This window comes from Gossypium raimondii, chromosome 11, assembly GCF_025698545.1.
Source record: "Gossypium raimondii isolate GPD5lz chromosome 11, ASM2569854v1, whole genome shotgun sequence".
NCBI classification, from domain to species: Eukaryota; Viridiplantae; Streptophyta; class Magnoliopsida; order Malvales; family Malvaceae; genus Gossypium; species Gossypium raimondii.
In genome coordinates, this window is record NC_068575.1 from 48,026,646 (window position 1) to 48,048,406 (window position 21,761).

Sequence of the window (21,761 nt, forward strand, 5' to 3'; positions counted from 1 at the left end):
AGCAATTAATGTTTACTCATTTTGTAATTTTATCTTGATTTTGGAAAATTCAACAAATTTAACCCCCATTAATAATTATACATTGTGCCATTTTGGTCTTGATTCTAAAATTAAAAATGCAAATTAAATTTAAAAATATTAAAATATATAAAAATATGTATAAAATATTCAAAAATTATAAAAGATATATTTAAAAGTTTTAAATATATTCAAATTATGTGGTAATACCCAGAATCTAATTATCTAAAAGCATGAAGCATATAAATTCAGCAAATTTGTTCAAATGTTTTAATTTGATGGGGTGCTTAATTAAGTAGCTCATTATTCGAAAAAATAACTGAAAATTAAAACATGAAGAAGAAGATCATTATATCAGGAGATCAAGCTATTTCATAGCGTTTCACTTTGTTCATATATTCTCCCTTATGATTTCAGGTATGTAATTTTAATATTCTTTTTATCAGTTTACGATTCTCCACTGGAGATTCTTTGATCAGTTGAAATGCTTGAAAACTTGCTTTTGATACTGAATTTTCACATGCATGCATCGAAATCTTTCTTTTATACAACATGTTTGAGACATTGATTTCTGTGTCTGAATATAATTTACAGCTAATGTTGTCAATGGAGATTCCCTAGAAACAAACAAGGAAGCTCTGCTGAACCTGAATACATTCCTGGAAGAACACAACCGAGTAAACCGATGAAAATAATTAGAATGGAACCTTGATGAATCCACTTCAGCAAGTCAGGGTATAAATCTGTTGTTCTTCATCGTCTGCTATTGAACAACAAAGAGCCATCGGTATAAACCTGTCTTGAAACAACATTTCCGGGGAAATGTTCCATAATTTCTCAGCTTTAACAAGTCTTAATTCAACACCTCGATCTCTCGAGCAACACCATCGCCAGAGCCGTACCGGACAATTTGAACCGATGCAATAGCCTTGTCTGTTTCTAGGGTTAACAAAATTGCTGAATTTATATGCTTGATGCTTCTAGATAATTGATTTTGGGTGTTACCCACATAATTTGAATATATTTAAAATCTTAAATACCTCTTTTTATATTTTTTTTGAATATTGTATACATATTTATGTATTTTTTATTTTTAGAATTAGATTAAATTGACAGATATGTAAATGTTAATGGTTAAATTTGTTGAATTTTTCAAAGTCAAGACTAAATTAACAAAATGAGTAAAGATTAAGGACTAATTTGTTATTATACCAAGCTCGTTAGCATTCCATCTGATGACCAAACACATTTTAAGGGTGGAGTGATAAAAATAAAAAATTGCTTTTAAGGAGAGTGTGACTAAATTAACCAAAAAAAAAAAAAATCGGTGATCAAAGCAAAAACATGCTAAAACTTAAGTGACTATCTGAATAGTTTACTCTAGTTATAATGATAAAATTAATGGTTTATTATGTATGTGTTTATAGTTAAAATTTTATAATAATCAATTTTTATTAATTTATTATATAAAAAGGTCAAAATACTCTCATAAAAATTTAATTTGATTTGTATATAAAATAATATTTTAATATTTTTATAATCAAGTTAATGTATGATTGACTCACATCAACTGAATAAATGACTAAAGATTATTTAAATGGATAATTGAGTTAATGTCAATAATGAATAGAGTCTTAATTCAGTTTAGAAAAAATCAAAATTTATTTTTATAAAGTAGCAATATTAATATTTTTATATTTTATATAAAATCTTTAAAAAGTTAGAAAATAATTTTATTTAAAAAGATAATAATGTTTTAATGAATATAAAAAATTAAACCGTGTTAAAATCAATGGGATTATTTAGTAAATAATTATTTTCCAAATTTTAAAATGTTTTTATGAGAATTTAAAAATACATTATCAATTATTATTTAAATTTAATTTTTATAGTGACACTTAGAAGTTGTAAATGTACTTTAGTTGAAATATAATTTAAATGTTTCAGATAGAAATAATATATAATCAATTCTCATTATAACGATCGCAGTTGTCTACCAAAAGTTTTGGATGTTATGGGAAGGTTGTTGTAACAACCTTTGAGATTTATATCATATTTAATTTCTTAAAATTTTACATTAAAAATTATGAAATATTAATAATATTTAGCAAAATTTAAAACTTATTTTTAATAAAATTTACTAATATAATTTCATTTATTAAATATTATTAATATATTTTAGGTAAACTTCAAACTTTTATTAAAATAATATCAAGAAATTAGAATTTTATTTCACTCAATATTAGAACTAATCTATCTATATCATGTAATATATTTAAAAGTAAAAGTCTAGAGACAGCAACTGATAACACTCTAGAATAACGTATTTTTATGTATTAATTATGTATTTATTCTGAATATGATCCTGCTAATTTGAGCTATTTATGATCTTTTATCTCATAGGGACTAAATTTGAGGCAAAAGTAAAATTAAGGGCCAAAAGAGTGAATTTAGAGATAAAATGGGTCAATATGCGACACAAGAAAAAGTTGGTGCCAAAAGTGCAAGCATGGAGGACACAATGGTTGAAATGCAAAAAGAAGATATAAACTCTATTTTAATTATATTAGGATAATTAATATTGAGATAATTATTAAGGAATATTTTTAGGATTTTATTTTATTTATCTTTATTTATCTTCAATTAAATTTATTTATCTTTTAGGAATTTAAGTAGGATTAGACTATCTCCCCTAGCACTATAAATAGGGGGTGAAGTGACTCAAAAGAGATCCATCTTTTATTTTTTCCTGTAAACACTCTCTCCCTAAAAGTCTAGGCTTTTATTCTTCTCATATTTCTTTTCAATAAAATCTCCATTTTTATTTTATTTATTTTCTTTTCCACCACAACCATGAGCCACTAAATCTATCTAGCCAAAGGTTGTCGAAAATCCCCAAAAGGGTTCATGAGGCTTAGAATCAGTACTTAGCCTTCTCAACAAGTATTCATCGTTTCTACACACTACGGGGTTGACGCTTCCTTCCATATCCCTTAAGAAGTAAGCTTTTCAACGTATGCAAAGGCGGCCGCTTTGTATGTTTTAGGAAGGTTGCACAGTTGGTTCGTTAGCTTACTGCGTTAGAGGTTGGCGAGCCCAAGACACAAAATGGCGTGTGATTCGCCATTGAGAAGTGTTGATCTAGCATAAGACGATCCCACAGAAGCGATTGTTGGCTAGAGTCAGGTTCCACCAAATCGTAAGTCTAAATCCTTGGAGCTGATGGTTGTAGGTGTCCTCTTCCACTATAATTGACTTATTCAGTTTGGGAAGGATCATCTAAAAGCCTAGGATTGAACCCAAGGCAGAACAAGACAACTGGAGGCTGAAATCTCCCATAAGAATTTCCTTTCTCTCAACTCTATTTTTAATTCCACGAATTTTTTATTCAATATTCTTAATTCTATTTTTTATTTTATTTTTCGTTTCCAAATCCAAACCTTTAATTCTGCTATTTTTTTTATTTTTTTTCAGGAACGCAGGTTTTCTTGGGCAAGATTCTGCCCGAGATTTCACGGAATAAGATATTGTACAAATCCAGTCCCTGAGGATTTGACCCTACCTCCCTTTTACTATTCTTTTTCATTACTTATTAGGGATAGGATATTTTTGGTGCTTTCAACGACCGCATCAAATTTTGGCGCCGTTGCCAGGGACTGACAACGTACTAATCTTTTTTTTTGTTTCTTATGACCAGATCTGCTCCAGGTACTCTTGCGTTTGATTCAGAAATTAAGAAGACTACTAGAGCTAATCGCAAGGAGACAAAGTTACGGAAAAAGCAGTCAGCGGTGGTTGGAACTCAAAGTAACCCACCGCCAGAAATCGAAGTCGATGACGAAGCTGAGTCTAGGGTTAATGAAAACCCTACTCGAACACTTGAAAGTAAAAAAGTAGAAGTCGACTCACTAGAAGAAGTGCTTAACGCTAGGGTTAACGAAAACCCGAATCTAGCATACCAACCAATGGCTCAAACGATTCGGCAACTTGCCGAAGCTCCGACAGAACAACCGCCATTGTGCATCGCGTTTCCTACTGTGGATACTGATTTTGAGTTGAAGTCAGGTTTAATCCAGTTACTGCCAACTTATCGTGAAAATCCCCATAAGCATCTAAAAGAATTTCATATGGTTTGTCTTAGCATGAAACCTCAAGGGGTAACTGAGGATCAGATTAAATTGCGTACTTTCCCTTTCTCCCTAGCAGATTCCGCTAAGGAATGATTATTTTATTTACCCCCTGGATCTATTACAACTTGGGCTAATCTATCTCGTTTATTTCTGAACAGATTTTTTCCAGCGTCTCGAGCAGCTGAGCTAAGAAGAGAGATCGTTGGAATAAGGCAAAAAGAAGCTGAGTCCCTTTACGATTATTGGGAACTGTTTAAAAAGTTGTGTGCAAGCTGTCCACAACATGGTATAACGGAGCAATCTCTCCTCCAATACTTTTACGAAGGTTTGAAGCCCATGGAGATGAATATGGTAGACGCCGCTAGTTGAGAAGCATTGGTCAACATGACTCCCCAACAAGCGAGAGACTTGATCTTCACGATGGCTACAAATTCTCAACAGTTTTGAGCCAATACTGAACCCCCTAAAAGGGTTCACCAGCTAAGTAATTCAACCTTAGAGGATAAAGTTGATAGACTTACTAATTTGATGAACTCTCTTACTACAGAAAAAGCGAAGACAGCTCGGTTATGCGGAATATGTGCTACACCTGATCACGCGACTGATGCATGTCCCAGTTTGTATGATGATACCGTGACCCATTTGGATGCTGTGGGAAATTTCCCTGGGCCGCTACAAAGGCAGTACGACCCCTACGCTAATACATATAACCCAGGGTGAAAGGACCATCCTAACTTAAGTTATGGGGCCAATCCACGAAATAACCAGCCATACCAAAATCAGTTTTCGCAACAGCCGCAAGGTTCAGGTAATTTTCTAGAAACCATACTCAATAAGTTAGCAGCTAATGTTCTTGATTTTCAACAGCAAACTCTTAATTTCCAAAAAGAGACTAAGGATTTCCAATAGAAAACCGAGGCGTCCATCAGAGAGTTGACCACATCGATCGAGAAATTAACCTCTCAAGGGAAACTGCTGTCACAAACAGAACCAAATTCTAGACAAAACACAAATGCAGTGATGTTGTGAAGCGGAAAGGTACTGGAATCGATTCCTGACAAGAATCTTGCCCAAGAAATCGCCTAGGAAAAACCCAAGAAAGATGAACAGGTCCGACCGAAGCCTCCATTACCTAAAATTCAACCTCTGTTTCCAGAACGATTCAACCAATGTCGAAGAGGTAAAGAGGACAAGGAAATCCTCAAAACATTTAGGAATGTCGAGATCAACATTCCGCTGTTGGACGCCATCAAGCAAATACCGTGGTATGCTAAATTTCTTAAAGAGCTTTACACCAACAAGCGTAAATTAACAGGTAATGAAAGGGTGAATGTTGGTGAGAATGTATCCACAGGGTTACAGCGGAAAATGTCAGCAAAATGCAAGGATAAGGGCATGTTTGCAATACCATGCAAAATAGGCCATCTGGGAATTAAGAAGGCTATGTGTGATCTAGGGGCTTCTATAAATGTAATGTCGTATTCTATTTATGAATCACTTAACGTGGGTTTTTTGACAAAAATAGGTGTTATCATTCAATTGGCGGACAAGTCTGTTGTGCTTCCAGAAGGAGTACTCGAGGATGTTCTGGTAAAAGTTAACGAACTTATTTTCCCTGCAGATTTTGTTGTGATCAAAATGGAGGAGGATAACACTTCTGGATCTTCAGATCTCCTGTTGGGTCGACCGTTCCTTAGTACAGTTAGTACTAAAATTGATGTTCGAAGTGGAACTCTCACGATGGAGTTTGATGGAAAGATCATAAAGTTTAATGTCTACGACGCCATTAGCCATCCAAGTGAAATCTTGAGCGTAAATCGTATTGACATAATTGACTCTTTTGTGAAAGAAAATTTTGAGTCAATTTAAGGAGATAATTCTAAACTTGATGAATTTGAATTTGTTAATGAGTTATTATCTCCAAATACTAAATTGTTACCTTCTATTATACATGCGCCAGAGTTGGAGTTGAAACCGCTTTCTGAGCATCTAAAATATGTATTTTTGGGGAAGGGTAATACCCTACCAGTCATAATATCCAATAGACTCTCCACACATGAAGAGGAAAGTTTGGTTCATATACTAAAAATTCATAAGGAGGCGATTGGCTGGACCATTGCAGACTTAAAAGGGATAAGTCCTTTGACGTGCACACACAGGATCTACTTGGAGGAAGACACGAAACTGAGGCAAGAGGTGCAAAGACGGCTATATTCAAATATGATAGAGGTAGTAAAAAAAGAAATAATCAAGATTTTGGATGCTGACGTAATTTACCCTATTTCTGACAATAGGTGGGTAAGTTCGGTTCAAGTTGTGCCCCAAAAAAACAAGCGTGACAGTAAAGAAAAATGCTGAAGGTGACTTGGTACCTACCCGAGTACAAAATGGGTGGCGCGTCTGCATTGATTACAGGAAGTTGAACTCATACACTAGAAAAGATCATTTCCCTCTTCCTTTTATAGATCAAATGCTTGAAAGATTAGCCGGAAAAACTCACTTTTGTTGTCTTGATGGATATTCAGGTTTCTTTCAAATTCCAGTCGCATCGGAGGACCAAGAAAAGACCACTTTTACATGCCCATTTGGTACATTTGCGTACAGAAAGATGTCATTCAGTCTTTGCAATGCGCCGGCCACCTTCCAAAGATGCATGATGAGTATATTTCTGAATATGTAGAAAAAATTATCGAAGTTTTTATGGATGATTTTACTATATATGGGAGTTGTTTTGATGAATGCCTTAAAAACCTAACGATAATTCTGAGTAGGTGCATAAAATTTAATATTGTCTTGAATTATGAAAAGTGTCATTTTATGGTAGATAAGGGTTTAATTCTGGGACATGTTGTTTCATCTAAAGGAATTGAAGTCGATAAGGCCAAAATTGATATTATAAATTCTTTGCCTTATCCCTCCACTGTGAGGGAAATTCGTTCTTTCTTTGGCCATGCAGGGTTTTACAGGCGCTTCATAAAAAACTTCTCGAAGGTAGCTGAACCATTGTGTCAGTTGTTGCAGAAGGATAAGAAATTTGAGTTTGACCCAAAATGTAAGGAGGCATTTGATACACTCAAGCAAAAGTTAGTCTCCGCTCCTATAGTGCAACCACCAGATTGGAAATACCCATTTGAAATTATGTGTGATGCCAGCGAGCGCAGTGTAGGAGCCGTGTTGGGGCAAAGGATAGACAAAGAACCAAATGTCATATGTTATGCCTCGAAAACTCTAGATGCTGCGCAAAGCAACTATACCACTACAGAAAAAAACTCTTAGCCGTTGTATTTACTTTAGACAAATTTCGGTCTTATTTATTGGGATCTAAAGTAATTATTTTTTCTGATCATGCAGCCCTCAGGTACTTGATCTCGAAGAAGGAAGCAAAACTGAGGCTCATTAGGTGGATTTTGCTGCTCCAAGAATTTGACATCGAGATTCGAGACAAAAGGGGATGCGAGAATTTAGTGGCTGACCACTTAAGCAGAATAAAAGTACCTTTTGACGACATCCCTATTAAGGAAGAATTCCCTGAGGAGAGCCTATTCTCGACCAAGACACGTCTCCCATGATATGCAGATATAGTAAACTTTCTAGTGACAGGATCATTACCCACTAAGTTAGCACGTTCCCTGAGGGACAAGCTTAGACGCGACGCTCGATATTACATTTGGGATGACCCATACTTATGGAAACACTGTTCAGACCAGATAATACGAAGATGTGTTCCAGAAACTGAGGTAACTTCTATCCTTAATTTTTGTCATGCTGAAGCTTGCGGAGGTCACTTTGGCCCTAAGTGGACCGCTCATAAGGTGTTAGAATGTGAGCTATATTGGCCTACAATTTTTCGAGACGCATATAACTTCTGTAAGTCTTGCGATAGGTGCTAACATACAGGTAACATCACTAAACAAAATCAAATGCCCCTCTCTCCGATTCATGTATGCAAAATCTTTGATGTATGGGGCATCTATTTCATGGGCCCATTTATTTCTTCATTTAGTAATGTATATATAATTCTTGTAGTAGACTATGTTTCTAAGTGGATAGAAGCAAAGCCTACTCACAATGATAATGCCAAAACTGCTATGGATTTTTTAAAACGAACTATTTTTCCTAGGTTTGGCACACATCGAGCCCTAATCAGTGATCGTGGCACCCACTTTTGCAATAAGGTCATGGAGGCACTGTTGGCAAAATACAAAGTCCACCACCGTATAGCTACGGCTTACCATCCCCAAATGAATGGTCAAGCCGATGTCTCGAACAGGGAAATTAAGACTATTTTGAAGAAAACAATTCGTCCTAACCGAAAGGATTGGAGCCTTCGGCTAAATGACGCACTTTGGGCCTATCGAACTGCATATAAGGGACCGATTAGTATGACCCCGTATTGACTTGTTTTTGGTAAAGCTTGCCACCTTCCGGTCGAATTGGAACATAAAGCCTATTGGTTTGTTCGACAATGTAACATGGAGTTAGAACCCGTAGGAAAGGCAAGGAAGTTAGACATCCAAGAGTTAGAAGAAATTCGCAATGATACCTATGAAAATGCTCACATTTATAAAGACAAGACAAAGTTGTTCACAATAAGAGAATAGCTCAGAAGCATTTTTCGGTAGGACAAAAAATTTTACTTTATAACTCTGTGTTAAAGTTATTCCCAAGTAAGCTTCGATCACGATGGCAATGACCTTTTATTGTTACTAAAGTGTTCACATATGGAGCGGTTGAAATAGAGAGTGAAGAATCTGGAAAGCGGTTCGTATTCAATTGCCAGCAGTTGAAGCCGTTTTATGAGAATTTTCAAGCCCACACAGTTGAGAAAATCCATTTGGAACCACCATAGAACCAATAACGGCGTCAAGCTAAAGACGTTAAACAATCGCTTGTTGGGAGGCAACTCAATTTTTATTTTTTTATTTTTTTCTTTAATTTATTTTATTTTACTTATTTGGATATTAATAAATTTTTCTTCTTTTGCTTAGATAAAACTGAGCGAAAATGCGAAGAAAACCGTTGAGCAACGCTTAGAGCGCATTGAGGTCCAACTTGAAACCTTTAGCCAGCAACTGACCGAGCTCATTGCCATCATATGCGATCGACAGAAACAACACGGGGAGTTTTTCTAAACTTTTCTACCTATTTATTTCTTTTCGTCCACATTGAGGACAATGTGCTTTCAGTAGGGGGAGGAACTCTTCGTTATTACTATCATTTTCTGCTGTGATTTTGGTTGTTGTTGCTGTTGCTGTGATTATTTTTGGCTAGTGTTGCTTCTTGAGGCTCCATTCTGTCCATATTTATTTTTTTAGAACTTCCTGCCTCTTTTCATGCCCAAGATTTTTACCAAGAATTGCCTACTGTTTGACCTACAAGCATGATTCTTATTTTATGAGGAAATTACGGATTTTCCATAATTGATGCCATCTCCACTGTTTTATTATTATTAGGCTAAAAATAATTGTGACTCATAGAGTTAACTTTATCTTGCTTTTCGTAAAATTGATCAAGTTTAATACAAAGTGGACATTTAATATGTTTGCATACTAAAATATGTTGATGACTATTAAGGTAATTACTGAAACTTATTTTTTTTGACACTTGATTATTATTATTTCTCTAAAGTCCTCATAAAAAAAGTTATTATTAAAATGTCATTTAATGTTTCCGTGGTTATGAGTGCAGCTTAAAAACATGACTGACTGAGTAACCAGGGCAGGGTGCTTGGGTTGTCATCCTATTTCGCGCCAAAAGGTTGTGTGACGTGCTAGGTAAAACTCCGCTAACCGGAATTAATTTTTAAGAACATGTTGAGCTGAGTAACCGGGGTGAGGTGCTTGGCTGTCATCTCTCTTCGCGTCAAAAGGTTCGATGTGTTCTAAAGAAAAAAATATATAATAAATTAGAGTCTCTGTCAATGAAATGCTTAGGGTTGGGGTGCTTATCATCATCTTTCTTCGCGTCAAAAGGTTCAGTATATTCCTAAAGCATAATAAAAAAAAGAGAAAAAAAGAAAAAAATATAATAATTTGGGGACTAAAGGAGGAAGCAAATAGGGTGTCTTGGTAGGTTTCGTAATTTACCTAATTTTCATTAAATAATTCAAGCCGATTCTAATTTTTTTGTGTATTAATTGGAAAACTTTTTCTGTTTTACTTAAAGCAAGCTTAGGGTTGTCTTTATTTTTCATATGCATTTTTTATTGATTTTTATAAAATTTTGGAGTGGTATTTCTTTTATGGCAGAATCTAACTTTCACAGTAGATAGGAACCATAATTGAGGGCAAGCATGGGCTAAGTAGGGGGAATTTGACAACACTCAAGAATAACGTATTTTTATGTATTAATTATATATTTATTCTGAGTATGATCCTGCTAATTTGAGCTATTTATGATCTTTTATCTCATAGGGACTAAATTTGAGGCAAAAGTAAAATTAAGGGCCAAAAGCGTGAATTGAGGGATAAAATGGGCCAATGTGCGACACAAGAAAAAGTTGGTGCCAAAAGTGCAAGCATGGAGGACACAAGGGTTGAAATGCAAAAAGAAGAGATTTTATTCTATTAAACTCTATTTTAATTATATTAGGATAATTAATATTGAGTTAATTATTAATGATTATTTTTAGGATTTTATTTTATTTATCTTTATTTATCTTCAATTAAATGTATTTATCTTTTAGGAATTTAAGTAGGATTAGACTATCTCCCCTAGCACTATAAATAGGGGGTAAAGTGACTCAAAAGAGATCCATCTTTTATTTTTTCCTATAAACACTCTCTCCCTAAAAATCTAGGCTTTTATTCTTCTCACATTTCTTTTCAATAAAATCTCCATTTTTATTTTATTTATTTTCTTTTCCACCACAACCATGAGCCACTAAATCTATCTAGCCAAAGGTTGTCAAAAATCCCCAAAAGGATTCATGAGGCTTAGAATCCGTACTTAGCCTTCTCAATGAGTATTCATCGTTTCTCCGCACTACGGGGCTGACGCTTCCGTCCATATCCCTTAAGAAGTAAGCTTTTCAACGTATGCAAAGGTGGCCGCTTTTTATGTTTTGGGAAGGTTGCACAGTCGGTTTGTTAGCTTACTGCGTCAGAGGTTAGCGAGCCCAAGAGACAAAATGGCGTGGGATTCACCATTGAGAAGTGTTAATCTAGCATAAGACAATCCCACAGAAGCGATTGTTGGCTAGAGTCAGGTTCCACCAAATCGTAAGTCTAAATCCTTGGAGCTGGTGGTCGTAGGTGTCCTCGTCCACTATGACTGGCTTATTCGGTTTGGGAAGGATCATCTAAAAGCCGAGGATTGAACCCAATGCGGAACAAGACAACTGGAGGCTGGAATCTCCCATAAGAATTTTCTTTCTCTCAACTCTATTTTTAATTCCTCGAATTTTTTATTCAATATTCTTAATTCTATTTTTTTTATTTTTCGTTTCCAAATCCAAACCTTTAATTCTGCTATTTTTTATTTTTTTTCAGGAACGCAGGTTTTCTTGGGCAAGATTCTGCCTGAGATTTCACGGAATAAGATATTGTGCAAATCCAGTCCCTGAGGATTTGACTCTACTTCCCTTTTACTATTCTTTTTCATTATTTATTAGGGATAGAATATTTTTGGTGCTTTCAACGACCGCATCAGCAACAAAATTCGAAATAACATAACTTAATTTAATGAATTTAACAATTATTGTTTGGTGATAACTGAAGTTTTAAAATTTAAAGAGTACAAGAACTAAACATAACTAAAGTAAAGTATAGAAATTAAATAAACTTCTTTTATAAAGTGTAGAGAGTAATAGCATAATTTAACCAAATATAAACAATTTTTTTTGAAAGGTAAATTCATTAATTTATTCAATTAATGGAACCATACAATTCAGAGAAAAATTATCAAACACTCGTATCGTGAAGGACAAGCTCCATCAACACAACAAAGGCTTTAGCCTAAGTATCAATAGAACATTATGACACGTTAACAATTGACTTTGTCACAACTCAAGTACTACATATCTGGAGTGATTGCAAGCGCTTAATACGATAAGGAAATCAATCCCGCGTGGTCCAAAACGGCAAACAAAAAATCGACAAAAGAATCGAGCATTCACCAAACTAGAGAGGACAACAACAAAATCATCCCTAAAATCACTTGTAAAATTAAGATTACATGCATAAGCAAGACCAAGAAAAGTGCTACAAGAGCAGACAAAAGCTTCTAAAGCTGAAGATTTATTAAACAATGAAAAAACAAAAAAACATACAACATATATCCAAATCGACACGTGAAATCATTCTTTATTCTAAAATACTTTCAAAACAGAAACATGTTAAAAAGTTGACGAAGAGTCACCCACTTTTCGGAAAAAACTACTGGTGGCCAGTGGAGTTTTAGCTGACGACAGACATCGTCATTTGTCCATCACAACTTGCGAAGACAGCAAAAATACCCACAAAATATATCTGCAAACTAAAAAAAAAAACCATATGTAGTGAATGAGAAAAAGAAAGAAAAAAAGGGTTGATGGTGATGAATGAGAAGAAGAAGAAAGAAAAAAAAAAGTTGACGGGAGAGAAAAAAAACAGGTGATAGCCAGCTTGGAGGCTGACACTGTCACTGAGCAAAACAAAAGATGAAATGTTATTTATTTCTATTTGTATTTATTTATGAAAAAAAAAACGTATAAAGCAGTAGTAATAAAAGGAAAAAGGAAAGTATGAAAGATAAAAGGATGTTTTAGTAAGATGTTGGCACATAATTAACATCTAATTGAAATTCATTAGAGTGATTGAAAAAAATTATTTGAAATGTTCTAGATTCCTGATTTAGAGACTTTGGATGGAATTAACCATAAAACTTATATTTTTTATATTTTTAAGTAACAATTAGGATCATATCAATTTTATTTATTTATTTTAACTATCAAATTAATTTGGTCCAAATTTAAAAAAAAAGAACAGTTAACCTAAGCTCCTTATAATTTTAAAAAGAAAACAATGCCATTAGAACGAATAAGTATAAAATCCTTGGAAGTGAGAATGCTGAATTATATTTGATAAAACCAGGGCTCAAAATGAACAACCCAATTCTCCTCCCTAAAAAATGTTATTCTAATCCACTTTATACTCAACATATGCAATGCATCTTGAAAATCACTTTAAATAAGTAAATTTTTTAAGATGACAAAAAGTATAAATAAAAATTTATGATTATAATTGAGATTTTATCCTAATAAAATGTTGGATTCAATTTAACAAGGATAAGTGTCTTTTTCTAAAACATTTTACTATACCCTTATAATACACTTTTATCTTATATATACTAAAAACAAATGGCATCATTAGAATATCTTGCAAAAATAGATCTCAATTTTAGTGTGAAATGCCAAGAAGTAAATCTCGGTGTTTCCATTAGGAAAAGAGCTGTAATTCACAGCAACAAAGGTCTTACCATTCATTCCTGTTCGCTGATCTATCGTCCAGACATAAGGTTGACAACAGCTTGATTTTCGTAGAAAGTACCAACATCCCAATCCTCTGTTGTGGACGAAAGAGTCATTAGGGCAACCACTATTGACCTCATACTTGGTCGTAGTTGAGGGTTTTCTTGTGTGCAAGCTTTGGCAAGCTGAGCCATCTGCAATATAAAAACAGCCACCTATGTTTTGTCATATCAAAATCGTGAAAGAAAATCCACATGCATATCATTCCCCCAGGAACTGCTCTCACCTTGAATACAGAGTCAAGTGGGTAATTATCTCCAAGCGTCGGATCAATAAGTTTGCACAGCCCTGCTTTAGGATCAGGCTCATCAAGACCATCCTCGAACTGCACAAGGAGACAAGGAGAAAATATTAACCAGTGTCTCCATTTATTAAAATTGATTTCCTAAAAGAATTACTCAAGATATGCGTATAGCATCTTAATGTTTAATGTTTTTTGCTCAAATCACATTCCAATTGTAACCAAAAAAAAAAGTACCTTTGGAATTTAGCTCATCTGTCACCACTATTCATTAATTGGAATAAAGGGATTTAAACGATACTAACCAGAGCAACCAGACCCTTCGATTCAGCGAGGGAGCTATTTGCTTTGACAATAGCTTCTTTAGCAGAAATCAGTTCATACAGCACAACCCCAAAGGCAAATACATCTATTTTAGGAGAAACATCACCATATTGAGCGTATCTGCAGACAAAATGGATAAAGTTAGTCCATTTTTTAAAACACCAACCTTAAAGAAAGATGGCAAACTCCTTGGTGGCATACCCGCTTCTTAGGAAGCAAACAAAGCTTTAATTAACAAATTTTTTTTCTTGTTTTTTCTAGAGCTTCTTTACTACCAAATTTTTAGATTTTATCCCATATGTAATAAATATGAACTGGACAACCTAAGGGTTAAAAAATAGTAATTGGTTCGTTTCCATAATAAAGAAGAGAATTAGTGTTTTCTGTCAATAGCATCTGGCTTTAGAAACATAAGCATGATAATTGAATGCTAATTCATGTCTATAATACTGCAGAACTATGTTCTACATCCTCCCCCTTTTTTGTTGTACAACCTCAATACCAATTGTTAATGGGTGTCTGTCTTTTTTTTTTTTTCGGTCAAGTGGGTGTTTGTGTCTTCTAAGTTGATTCACAATCATTTAAACCATTTTTGGATTCCCTTTTACAGTTTTTTTTATAAAAATAATATTAAAAAATTAATTAATTACAAAAATAAAGTGAGAGAACAAATTAATTACGAAAAATGGAATATTTGTTATAATAATTTTGGATGCTGCTTGACATATTAGCGACATCAATGAAATAAAAAAATTTTGACAAGAAAAAAAAAGTAGAAAAAGTGAAAAAAATATTGTTTTAATTGGCGGCACCCTTGATTTAAAAAAATTGTTTCTTTTTTAACAACCTCATTATATGTACTGATAATATCTGTTCTTTTTTTACACAATGCCTAGAACTACTATTAATAACCCCTCCTCAACCTATAGATAAGAGGTTAATACGCTTCAGCGTACTCAAACCCATGTCCTCCTAAATTTAAGACAATGTTTATATCAATCAAGTTAAGACTTAATCGGCCAAAAAAAAGAAGAAGAAGTTGTTTTTTAGATTAAATGCAAGGAAAATGCATTAAATGTAGAGGACAGACATTAAGGTATTAAAATGCATGGAAAAACCATTAAGGCAATTAAATGATGGAAAAAAGCTATTGTCTTGGAGCCACAAACTAATTTTTTTTTTCACTTCTTCATTTTTTCTTTTGCTATCAGAATTTTTTTTTAAATTTACCGGTATCATACGGCACCACAATTTTTTTTTACTTTTTTTTCTGTCAATTTTTTTAAAAAAATTCACGTACCGTCAATTTATCAGGCAACACTCAAAACTACAGTAGCAAACACCTATTTTCGTAATTAATTAATTCTTTAATATTATTTTTATAAAAAAACCCTTTTTACAAAAAGAATTGAAATACGAGTCATACATAACATAAGTTAAAAGACCAACTTAGAAAATCAAACCTAGCCGAAGTAATTCTATAGGTTTCGGTTCCTATGCCTACTTCTGTTTGATTTAATTTAGAAGATTATGAATTACAATATCCAAGCCAAATATTATGCAAACTATCTGAAGCTCCTCCAGTCGCAAATTCATTGACTAGAGGCAATTTACAAAATATTTGGTCTCTAACAGCAGTTGCTGCTAAGTTGCTAACATTAAACTAGATACGAAGGTAGACATATCATGCAGCTTAGTAATTTGTATAAGGGATCATTAGCCTCTATGGTCATAAACCTACTGGATAGGAGAGTCTAGCCAGTTGTTGAACTTATGGCCTGTCCTTAACAACAATAGCTAGTAACTTACAAATTACTTCAAATTAATTAGAACAATTTTGTGGAAAACGAAGATACCAACGTAGACACACCAAATCAGCTAATATTTTGTATAAAGGATCATTGGCCTATAAACCTACTGAGGAGGAGACAATTAGTCTAGCCAGTTGTTGAACTTATGGCTGGTCCTAAACAACAGCAGCTAACGAGTTACAAATTACTTGGAATTAATAAGAACAAAATTTATCTTACTCCCTTACTCTGGTGGCATGTATCCAAATGTCCCAACAAGACGTGTGGGTAGGGATGAATTTCCAACTTCTGTCAGTTTTGTTAATCCAAAATCTGCAACCTGCATTGATGTTAAAAATTGATTAAAGTGCAATTATAACAAGAAGCTTTCAAACAGTCGACCTGATGAGAGATCAGGAATGAATAACCTTTACACGGAACTTTTTGTCTATCAATATATTAGCTGATTTAATGTCCCGATGAATGTAAACAGGGACAGTATGCTCATGAATATATTCAAGACCTCTGGCTGAGTCGAGGGCAATTTGCACTCGAGTAGACCAAGGAAGTGGCTCCCTGCCTGGAAATAAACAACAGAATCCCATTAGTGCTGCTCTGAATCAATTGCATTTGGGATAGTTTCTGCGTAAGAAACCTCACCTGAGCCTCGCAAATGCTGACTTAGATTGCCATTCTCAATGTATTCGTACACTAGGAAAAGAGAGCCTTCAACACAGTATCCAATTAAACGCACCTGTATTGGACAAACACATTAATATTCACTTTGAAGATAAATAACCAAAATAGGAATTATAGAAGGTCATAGATGAAAGAGGATGTTTATAAAGGAAGAAAAATTTATAAATGAAAAAAGGGAAGGCCAATGAATTCCACTATAATGATTGAAAAGTTAAACAACTTAATTACTTGTGCATTGTCACGACTGCAAAGATATGTATAGTAGACTCAGTGAGAATATAATTCTGCATGATACCATAAACTCCATCCAATTATCTGTATTAAGTTTCCTAACATTAAGGAAAATAAGAGTTAGGGCAAATAATGCATGAAAAACTGTGCCATATGTGGATATAGACAACTCCTCTGACTCATTGAACTACAGAGAACAAAAAGCTGGCCTTCGGCTTATGGCCTATGGGCCGCACCTAGAATATTAAGAAAATGTTTTCTAGACTCAGATAAAAATAACATTTAAGAAATGTTTTCTAGTTAATGAAAAACAATTATTCAAAGATATCTGCCTTCGAAGCATGAGAAAAAGAAAGTACATTACCAGGTTCAGGTGGTGAACATGTGTCAAAACCTTCAATTCAGCTAGAAATTCTTTGGTTGCCTGCATATCCATCTTCTTGATTGCAGCTTCCTGCACAATAATTAATAAAGAGATGTGACATATGGAATCAACACAATATGGCAATGATTCATTGATGCAGGGATATTAACTGTAAAAAACATAAAGTAATCTACCAATTCAGAAGAATGTTGGAACATTTTCAATATATAGTGTTTCAAGAATTGCAAATGAAAAGTTATAAGTAACCAAAAGTTATGTCTCTTGATTATTAACCAAAAGTTGTCACTATTTATAATGATTAGTTATGTCTCTTAAATTCAAAAGTTATGCCACTTGATTATTAACAAATAGTCATAATTATTCAGGTAGATATCTATTAAATAATTATATTTATTGTTAAAAGATATGACTATCCATTTAGATAGTTGTATTCCTAAAGAGATATGAGAACTTTTAGAAATAGGAGCCAAATTCCATTTACCTTACACATCTTAAAAACACATCAAAAGTTTTTTTCTATTCCCCCACCATCTTTTATATTCTTAGATTATTCTATAGAAAATTATGGCAAAATTTCTTTATAGATAGAAATTGATATCCTTGTTACGCTCTGCTCAGTGCTCAGTGGAATGTTTTCATCAGTGCAAAACGTAGACAAGCATTGGGTTTCATTGTATCCTCAAAGTTCATTTGCCAGTAACTCTTTAAAGAAAGTGACACCGATATACGCCTTGAAACCTTGATTAATTTCTCATAAATTTATTTTATCCCCACACCAACAAAAAAATACTTGCGTGCATATGTATTTTTATTGTATTTCTTAAATGTAAGAAGTGGCAAAGTTGTGCTTCCTAATATAGGACACATCACATTCATGCATCTTTCACGTGCATTCCTCATTAGTTTAGATGCTCAACTCTAGCAATCAGGCTTGAGCTCTATATCCAACCATCCACATAAAGTACATTACAAAATATTGGACAGAAATGCAAGCAAATTAAAGATGCAAATGAACATCCACCAAACTGTGGTATTCTGAATTCTCATCCTCTTAAACTCTAATATGTGGCTAGAAAAAGGTTTTTCTTTCCCTCAATAATATTAGCAAGAAACCCAAGTGATCTCTTCTCCAATCTACAATTTTTCTCTCTATATGACAGTTCTGGTGGGCAACCTAGTTATTTTAAAGTAACATGCCAAACTTTGAGACCCAAGTGATCTCTTCTCCAATCTACAATTTTTCTCTCTATATGACAGTTCTGGTGGGCAACCTAGTTATTTTAAAGTAACATGCCAAACTTTGAGACAGTCCCTAAAGCTTAGTCCATATTCAATAAGTACAAGACAGCTAACGATTACTTACTTAACGTGAACAGAAGCACCCAACAGATATTTTTTTTCTATAATTTAATAATAAAAACAAAAGATACACAACTACAAACCTCGCCTCTCAGATTTGCATAGTAAACAGCCCCAAAACCACCTTCACCAATCTTTTTAGCCATACTGAAATTATCAGTCGCCAGGGCAAGTTCTTCATAAGAGAACTCAACTGATTTGTCAATGGAAATGCCAGTAAGGCCTGGAGAAGCAGCAACAGCCGGAGTTGATTCCGCTGCTTTACTTCCAAAAGCTAAACAATTCCCAACAACAAAAGAAAGATAGAGAAGAAAAAAAAGCAGGGACCAATCAGCAATTGAGATTAACGTAATCAAGATTTACTAGCAAAGTACGGTGTGATTTTGTTTTTGTAACTAACAAATAGATAATCCCAATCTCTCAGCAAGAATTTAAGGTGCAAATTCTTGAATAGAGAACTTTAGGGGATTAGAAATAAGACCAAGCATGTTCTTTTGCTCTACATTCTGGAATGAAGGGCCGTATATCTAGCGGGTTTGCTAATTCATTACCTATGTTTTCAGGGATTCAACTGGCAGCACAGTATAAAACACTTGTAAAAAAAAAAAATTTGTGAAATAATCTTTAGTTGGCCAAAATCTCACAATTACATTTAAAAGGAAAAGGGGAAAGAGAAGCAGCAGGGTTACCATTTCCAACTTGAGCTAATAAATCTTGGGAGTCTGTCGAGGATAATGTTTCTCCCTTTACCTTCTTTCGGAAAAATCCAATATATACACCAATTCCCAGCAACAGCAATACCACTATGGCTGCTATAGAGATCCCAACAATAACTCCACCCGAATTTCCTGATTATGTAAAAACAACATATAAGCTCAAAGTATAAAAGGGTTTCCGGTCAATCAGAATCCCAATATCATAATCATCACAAAAGCAACGAGCACGGAATGCCAAATCACCTGCGCTGCAAAACAGAAAGAACGAATAAACTGATTCAGAAAATGTAAGGATTCAAAGTCGAAACAAATGATAATAATACAACAAACTATTTTTAAAGTTTAAAGCTGCGTTAGCTACCTTGATTGGATGGGTGGAAAATTACCATTCGCATCTGTACAAGAAAAAGAAATTCCTTCAGTGAGGTGAATTTACATTCATTCATGACAGTCGGCGTAAGAAAGCATAATGCCTTGCCCTAGGTGTTTAAAATCAACAAGTTTTAACTATATTGTAAAACTCCAGTGGCCGTGGGTAATCTGAAAGAACAAACTAGTTTGCAATATTCTCAGGCATAAATGTTCCCAAAAATCGACCTGAATGATTATTGGACACGGAGCATGCTGAGCAAAATGAAGATGCTTGTAATTGTTGATGACAGTGAAAACAACTCATCTTTTAGAAAACGCAATGAACGCCCCATCACTTTATACGGTAGCACAACAATCATGGCTTTCAGCTAAACTTTCCGTTTGATCAACCCCACTCCTATAGAGTGAATCCTACCCCCCCCCCCCCAACAACAAAAAGCCTTTTTATTTCCTAAATAAAAATTTAGTTGCCTATAAACACAAAATCAAACAAAAATGCTAATGAGAGCAAATCTGCTCCGTATGGACAATAAAATCCTACAACAAAATTATTCCATTTTCACTTACCTATAAATTAAACAAAAAATGTTAAAAGAAATCACCTCTTCCCGGGATAAATACCAGACCAGCCCCTGAGCTGAAATTCACCCCGGGGTTGTATCTCTGCACCAACCCCGACAAATCCGATGACAGATTCGCCTGAGTCAAGACATAACTCAAATTCTCCCCCGGTCGGAGCGGATATGTAACAAACAGCCCGTAATCCTTCGAAATAGTAGCGTCACCGCACGAACAATTAACCACCACCCTAACCGTCCCAGTATCGGGTATATTCGTCGGCGGATAGGTATTGAACGGCTGCAACCAATTGACCGTCGTCAAATTCGAGTAGTATTCTGTGGCGATCTTGTCGTAAGTGTCGTGTGACCTAACTCTGTAGCTGAACTCGTGGGCGGGTAATGAGCCGTTGATGCAATCGCAAGGGAAAGGAACATTGAGTCTAGTACCAATTTCGACGCTGTCTTTGTTGGCAACTTGTTTGTTGTAACTAAGGATTGAGTCAAAATTTAACGTGGAGGAAGGAACAAGGGTCGAATTAAAAAGCTCGGATACGAAGGTCAAGCTTGAGTTTGGCGGAACGTAGTAGGATGCTAAGGCCGTGCAGCTTCTGGTGCATCTTGATTCTACGGAAATGGAGAAAGTTAAGATAACAAACAACGGAATTGGGAATAATTTAAGTAACATTTTGGAATGTGAAATCCGTACGTTGGGATTTTGGGGGTTTTAATAATCCAAGTCAAGGAAGAGGTTGGATGATATTTCAGAGCTGAGACCGTTGAGCTTAGTCGTTGGAAATGAAACAGTAGTAGAACAAAAGTGATGATGACGTGGCAAATCATTATTGGGAGTCATTTTGACTCTTTTTCTTTTCATTGTATTGATTGTCGTATTGCGTACGCTTGTGTCGTACCAAGCGGTTCACATAACGATATAATCACTAGATATATTATAGACATGATAAAAAGAATTTTAAGAAAATATAAATACTATTTCTCAAATAAATACTATGCAAATACAATACTAGATTTTGGCTAATTTACATATATATGCAGCTTTTTTACACCAATATTATAAAATAAAATTAAATTCGAAAATAGTGTGTATGTACAATTATATACGAAAATAGGACGCTTGAGGGGTGGAGGATGCTGCATAGGTGATACCACCTTATTTTTTCGACAAAAAATAGTTTTATGTAAAAATAATAATATTTTAATAGGTCACGCCATTATGATTAGCGGCACTCAAAATATATGGGTTTATACTAAACCCGATTATAAAATACAGATATAGGTCAGCAGGGGGTGGTGCTAGGCAAGTAGGTGACACTGGTGCCAGGCTTCAGTCCTGTCTGTCAGCACAATCCTTCAGCGCAATCTATTCCCATCCTCAGGCCACGAGAAGAAAGAGAAGAAATAGGGAGAGAG

The 21,761-nt window shown here is 34.5% G+C and overlaps 2 protein-coding genes across 2 annotated transcripts; one reads left to right on the top strand and one right to left on the bottom strand.

The window, feature by feature from the left end:
• The first annotated feature begins 4,890 nt into the window (after positions 1 to 4,890).
• Positions 4,891 to 7,717, top strand: LOC105800995 (uncharacterized). The gene is made up of 6 exons (XM_052623679.1): positions 4,891 to 4,956; positions 5,235 to 5,541; positions 5,674 to 5,960; positions 6,308 to 6,377; positions 7,105 to 7,392; positions 7,500 to 7,717. The coding sequence occupies exons 1-6, from the start codon at positions 4,891 to 4,893 to the stop codon at positions 7,715 to 7,717; spliced, it is 1,236 nt and encodes a 411-aa protein (XP_052479639.1).
• Positions 7,718 to 12,243: 4,526 nt separating this feature from the next.
• Positions 12,244 to 21,127, bottom strand: LOC105803464 (chitin elicitor receptor kinase 1). Its single transcript, XM_052624504.1, has 11 exons — positions 20,376 to 21,127; positions 19,375 to 19,533; positions 18,769 to 18,959; positions 17,306 to 17,395; positions 16,672 to 16,765; positions 16,440 to 16,591; positions 16,260 to 16,351; positions 14,203 to 14,341; positions 13,883 to 13,981; positions 13,605 to 13,790; positions 12,244 to 12,623 (listed from the first exon to the last, which is right to left on the bottom strand). Exons 1-10 carry the CDS (start codon positions 21,016 to 21,018, stop codon positions 13,626 to 13,628), a joined length of 1,824 nt encoding a protein of 607 aa, XP_052480464.1. The 5' UTR covers positions 21,019 to 21,127; the 3' UTR covers positions 12,244 to 12,623; positions 13,605 to 13,625.
• Between the last annotated feature and the right edge of the window lie 634 nt (positions 21,128 to 21,761).

Coding starts and splice junctions, on each gene's coding strand:
- LOC105800995 (XM_052623679.1), top strand. CDS start 4,891: ATGGGGCCAATCCACGAAATAACCAGCCATACCAAAATCAGTTTTCGC. Junction 5,542..5,673: donor AGCAAAATGCAAGGATAAGG/GCATGTTTGCAA, acceptor TGACAAAAATAG/GTGTTATCATTCAATTGGCG. Junction 5,961..6,307: donor ATCCAAGTGAAATCTTGAGC/GTAAATCGTATT, acceptor GTGCACACACAG/GATCTACTTGGAGGAAGACA.
- LOC105803464 (XM_052624504.1), bottom strand. CDS start 21,018: ATGTTACTTAAATTATTCCCAATTCCGTTGTTTGTTATCTTAACTTTC. Junction 16,592..16,671: donor TCAGCATTTGCGAGGCTCAG/GTGAGGTTTCTT, acceptor GTTTATTTCCAG/GCAGGGAGCCACTTCCTTGG. Junction 13,791..13,882: donor CACTTGACTCTGTATTCAAG/GTGAGAGCAGTT, acceptor TTTATATTGCAG/ATGGCTCAGCTTGCCAAAGC.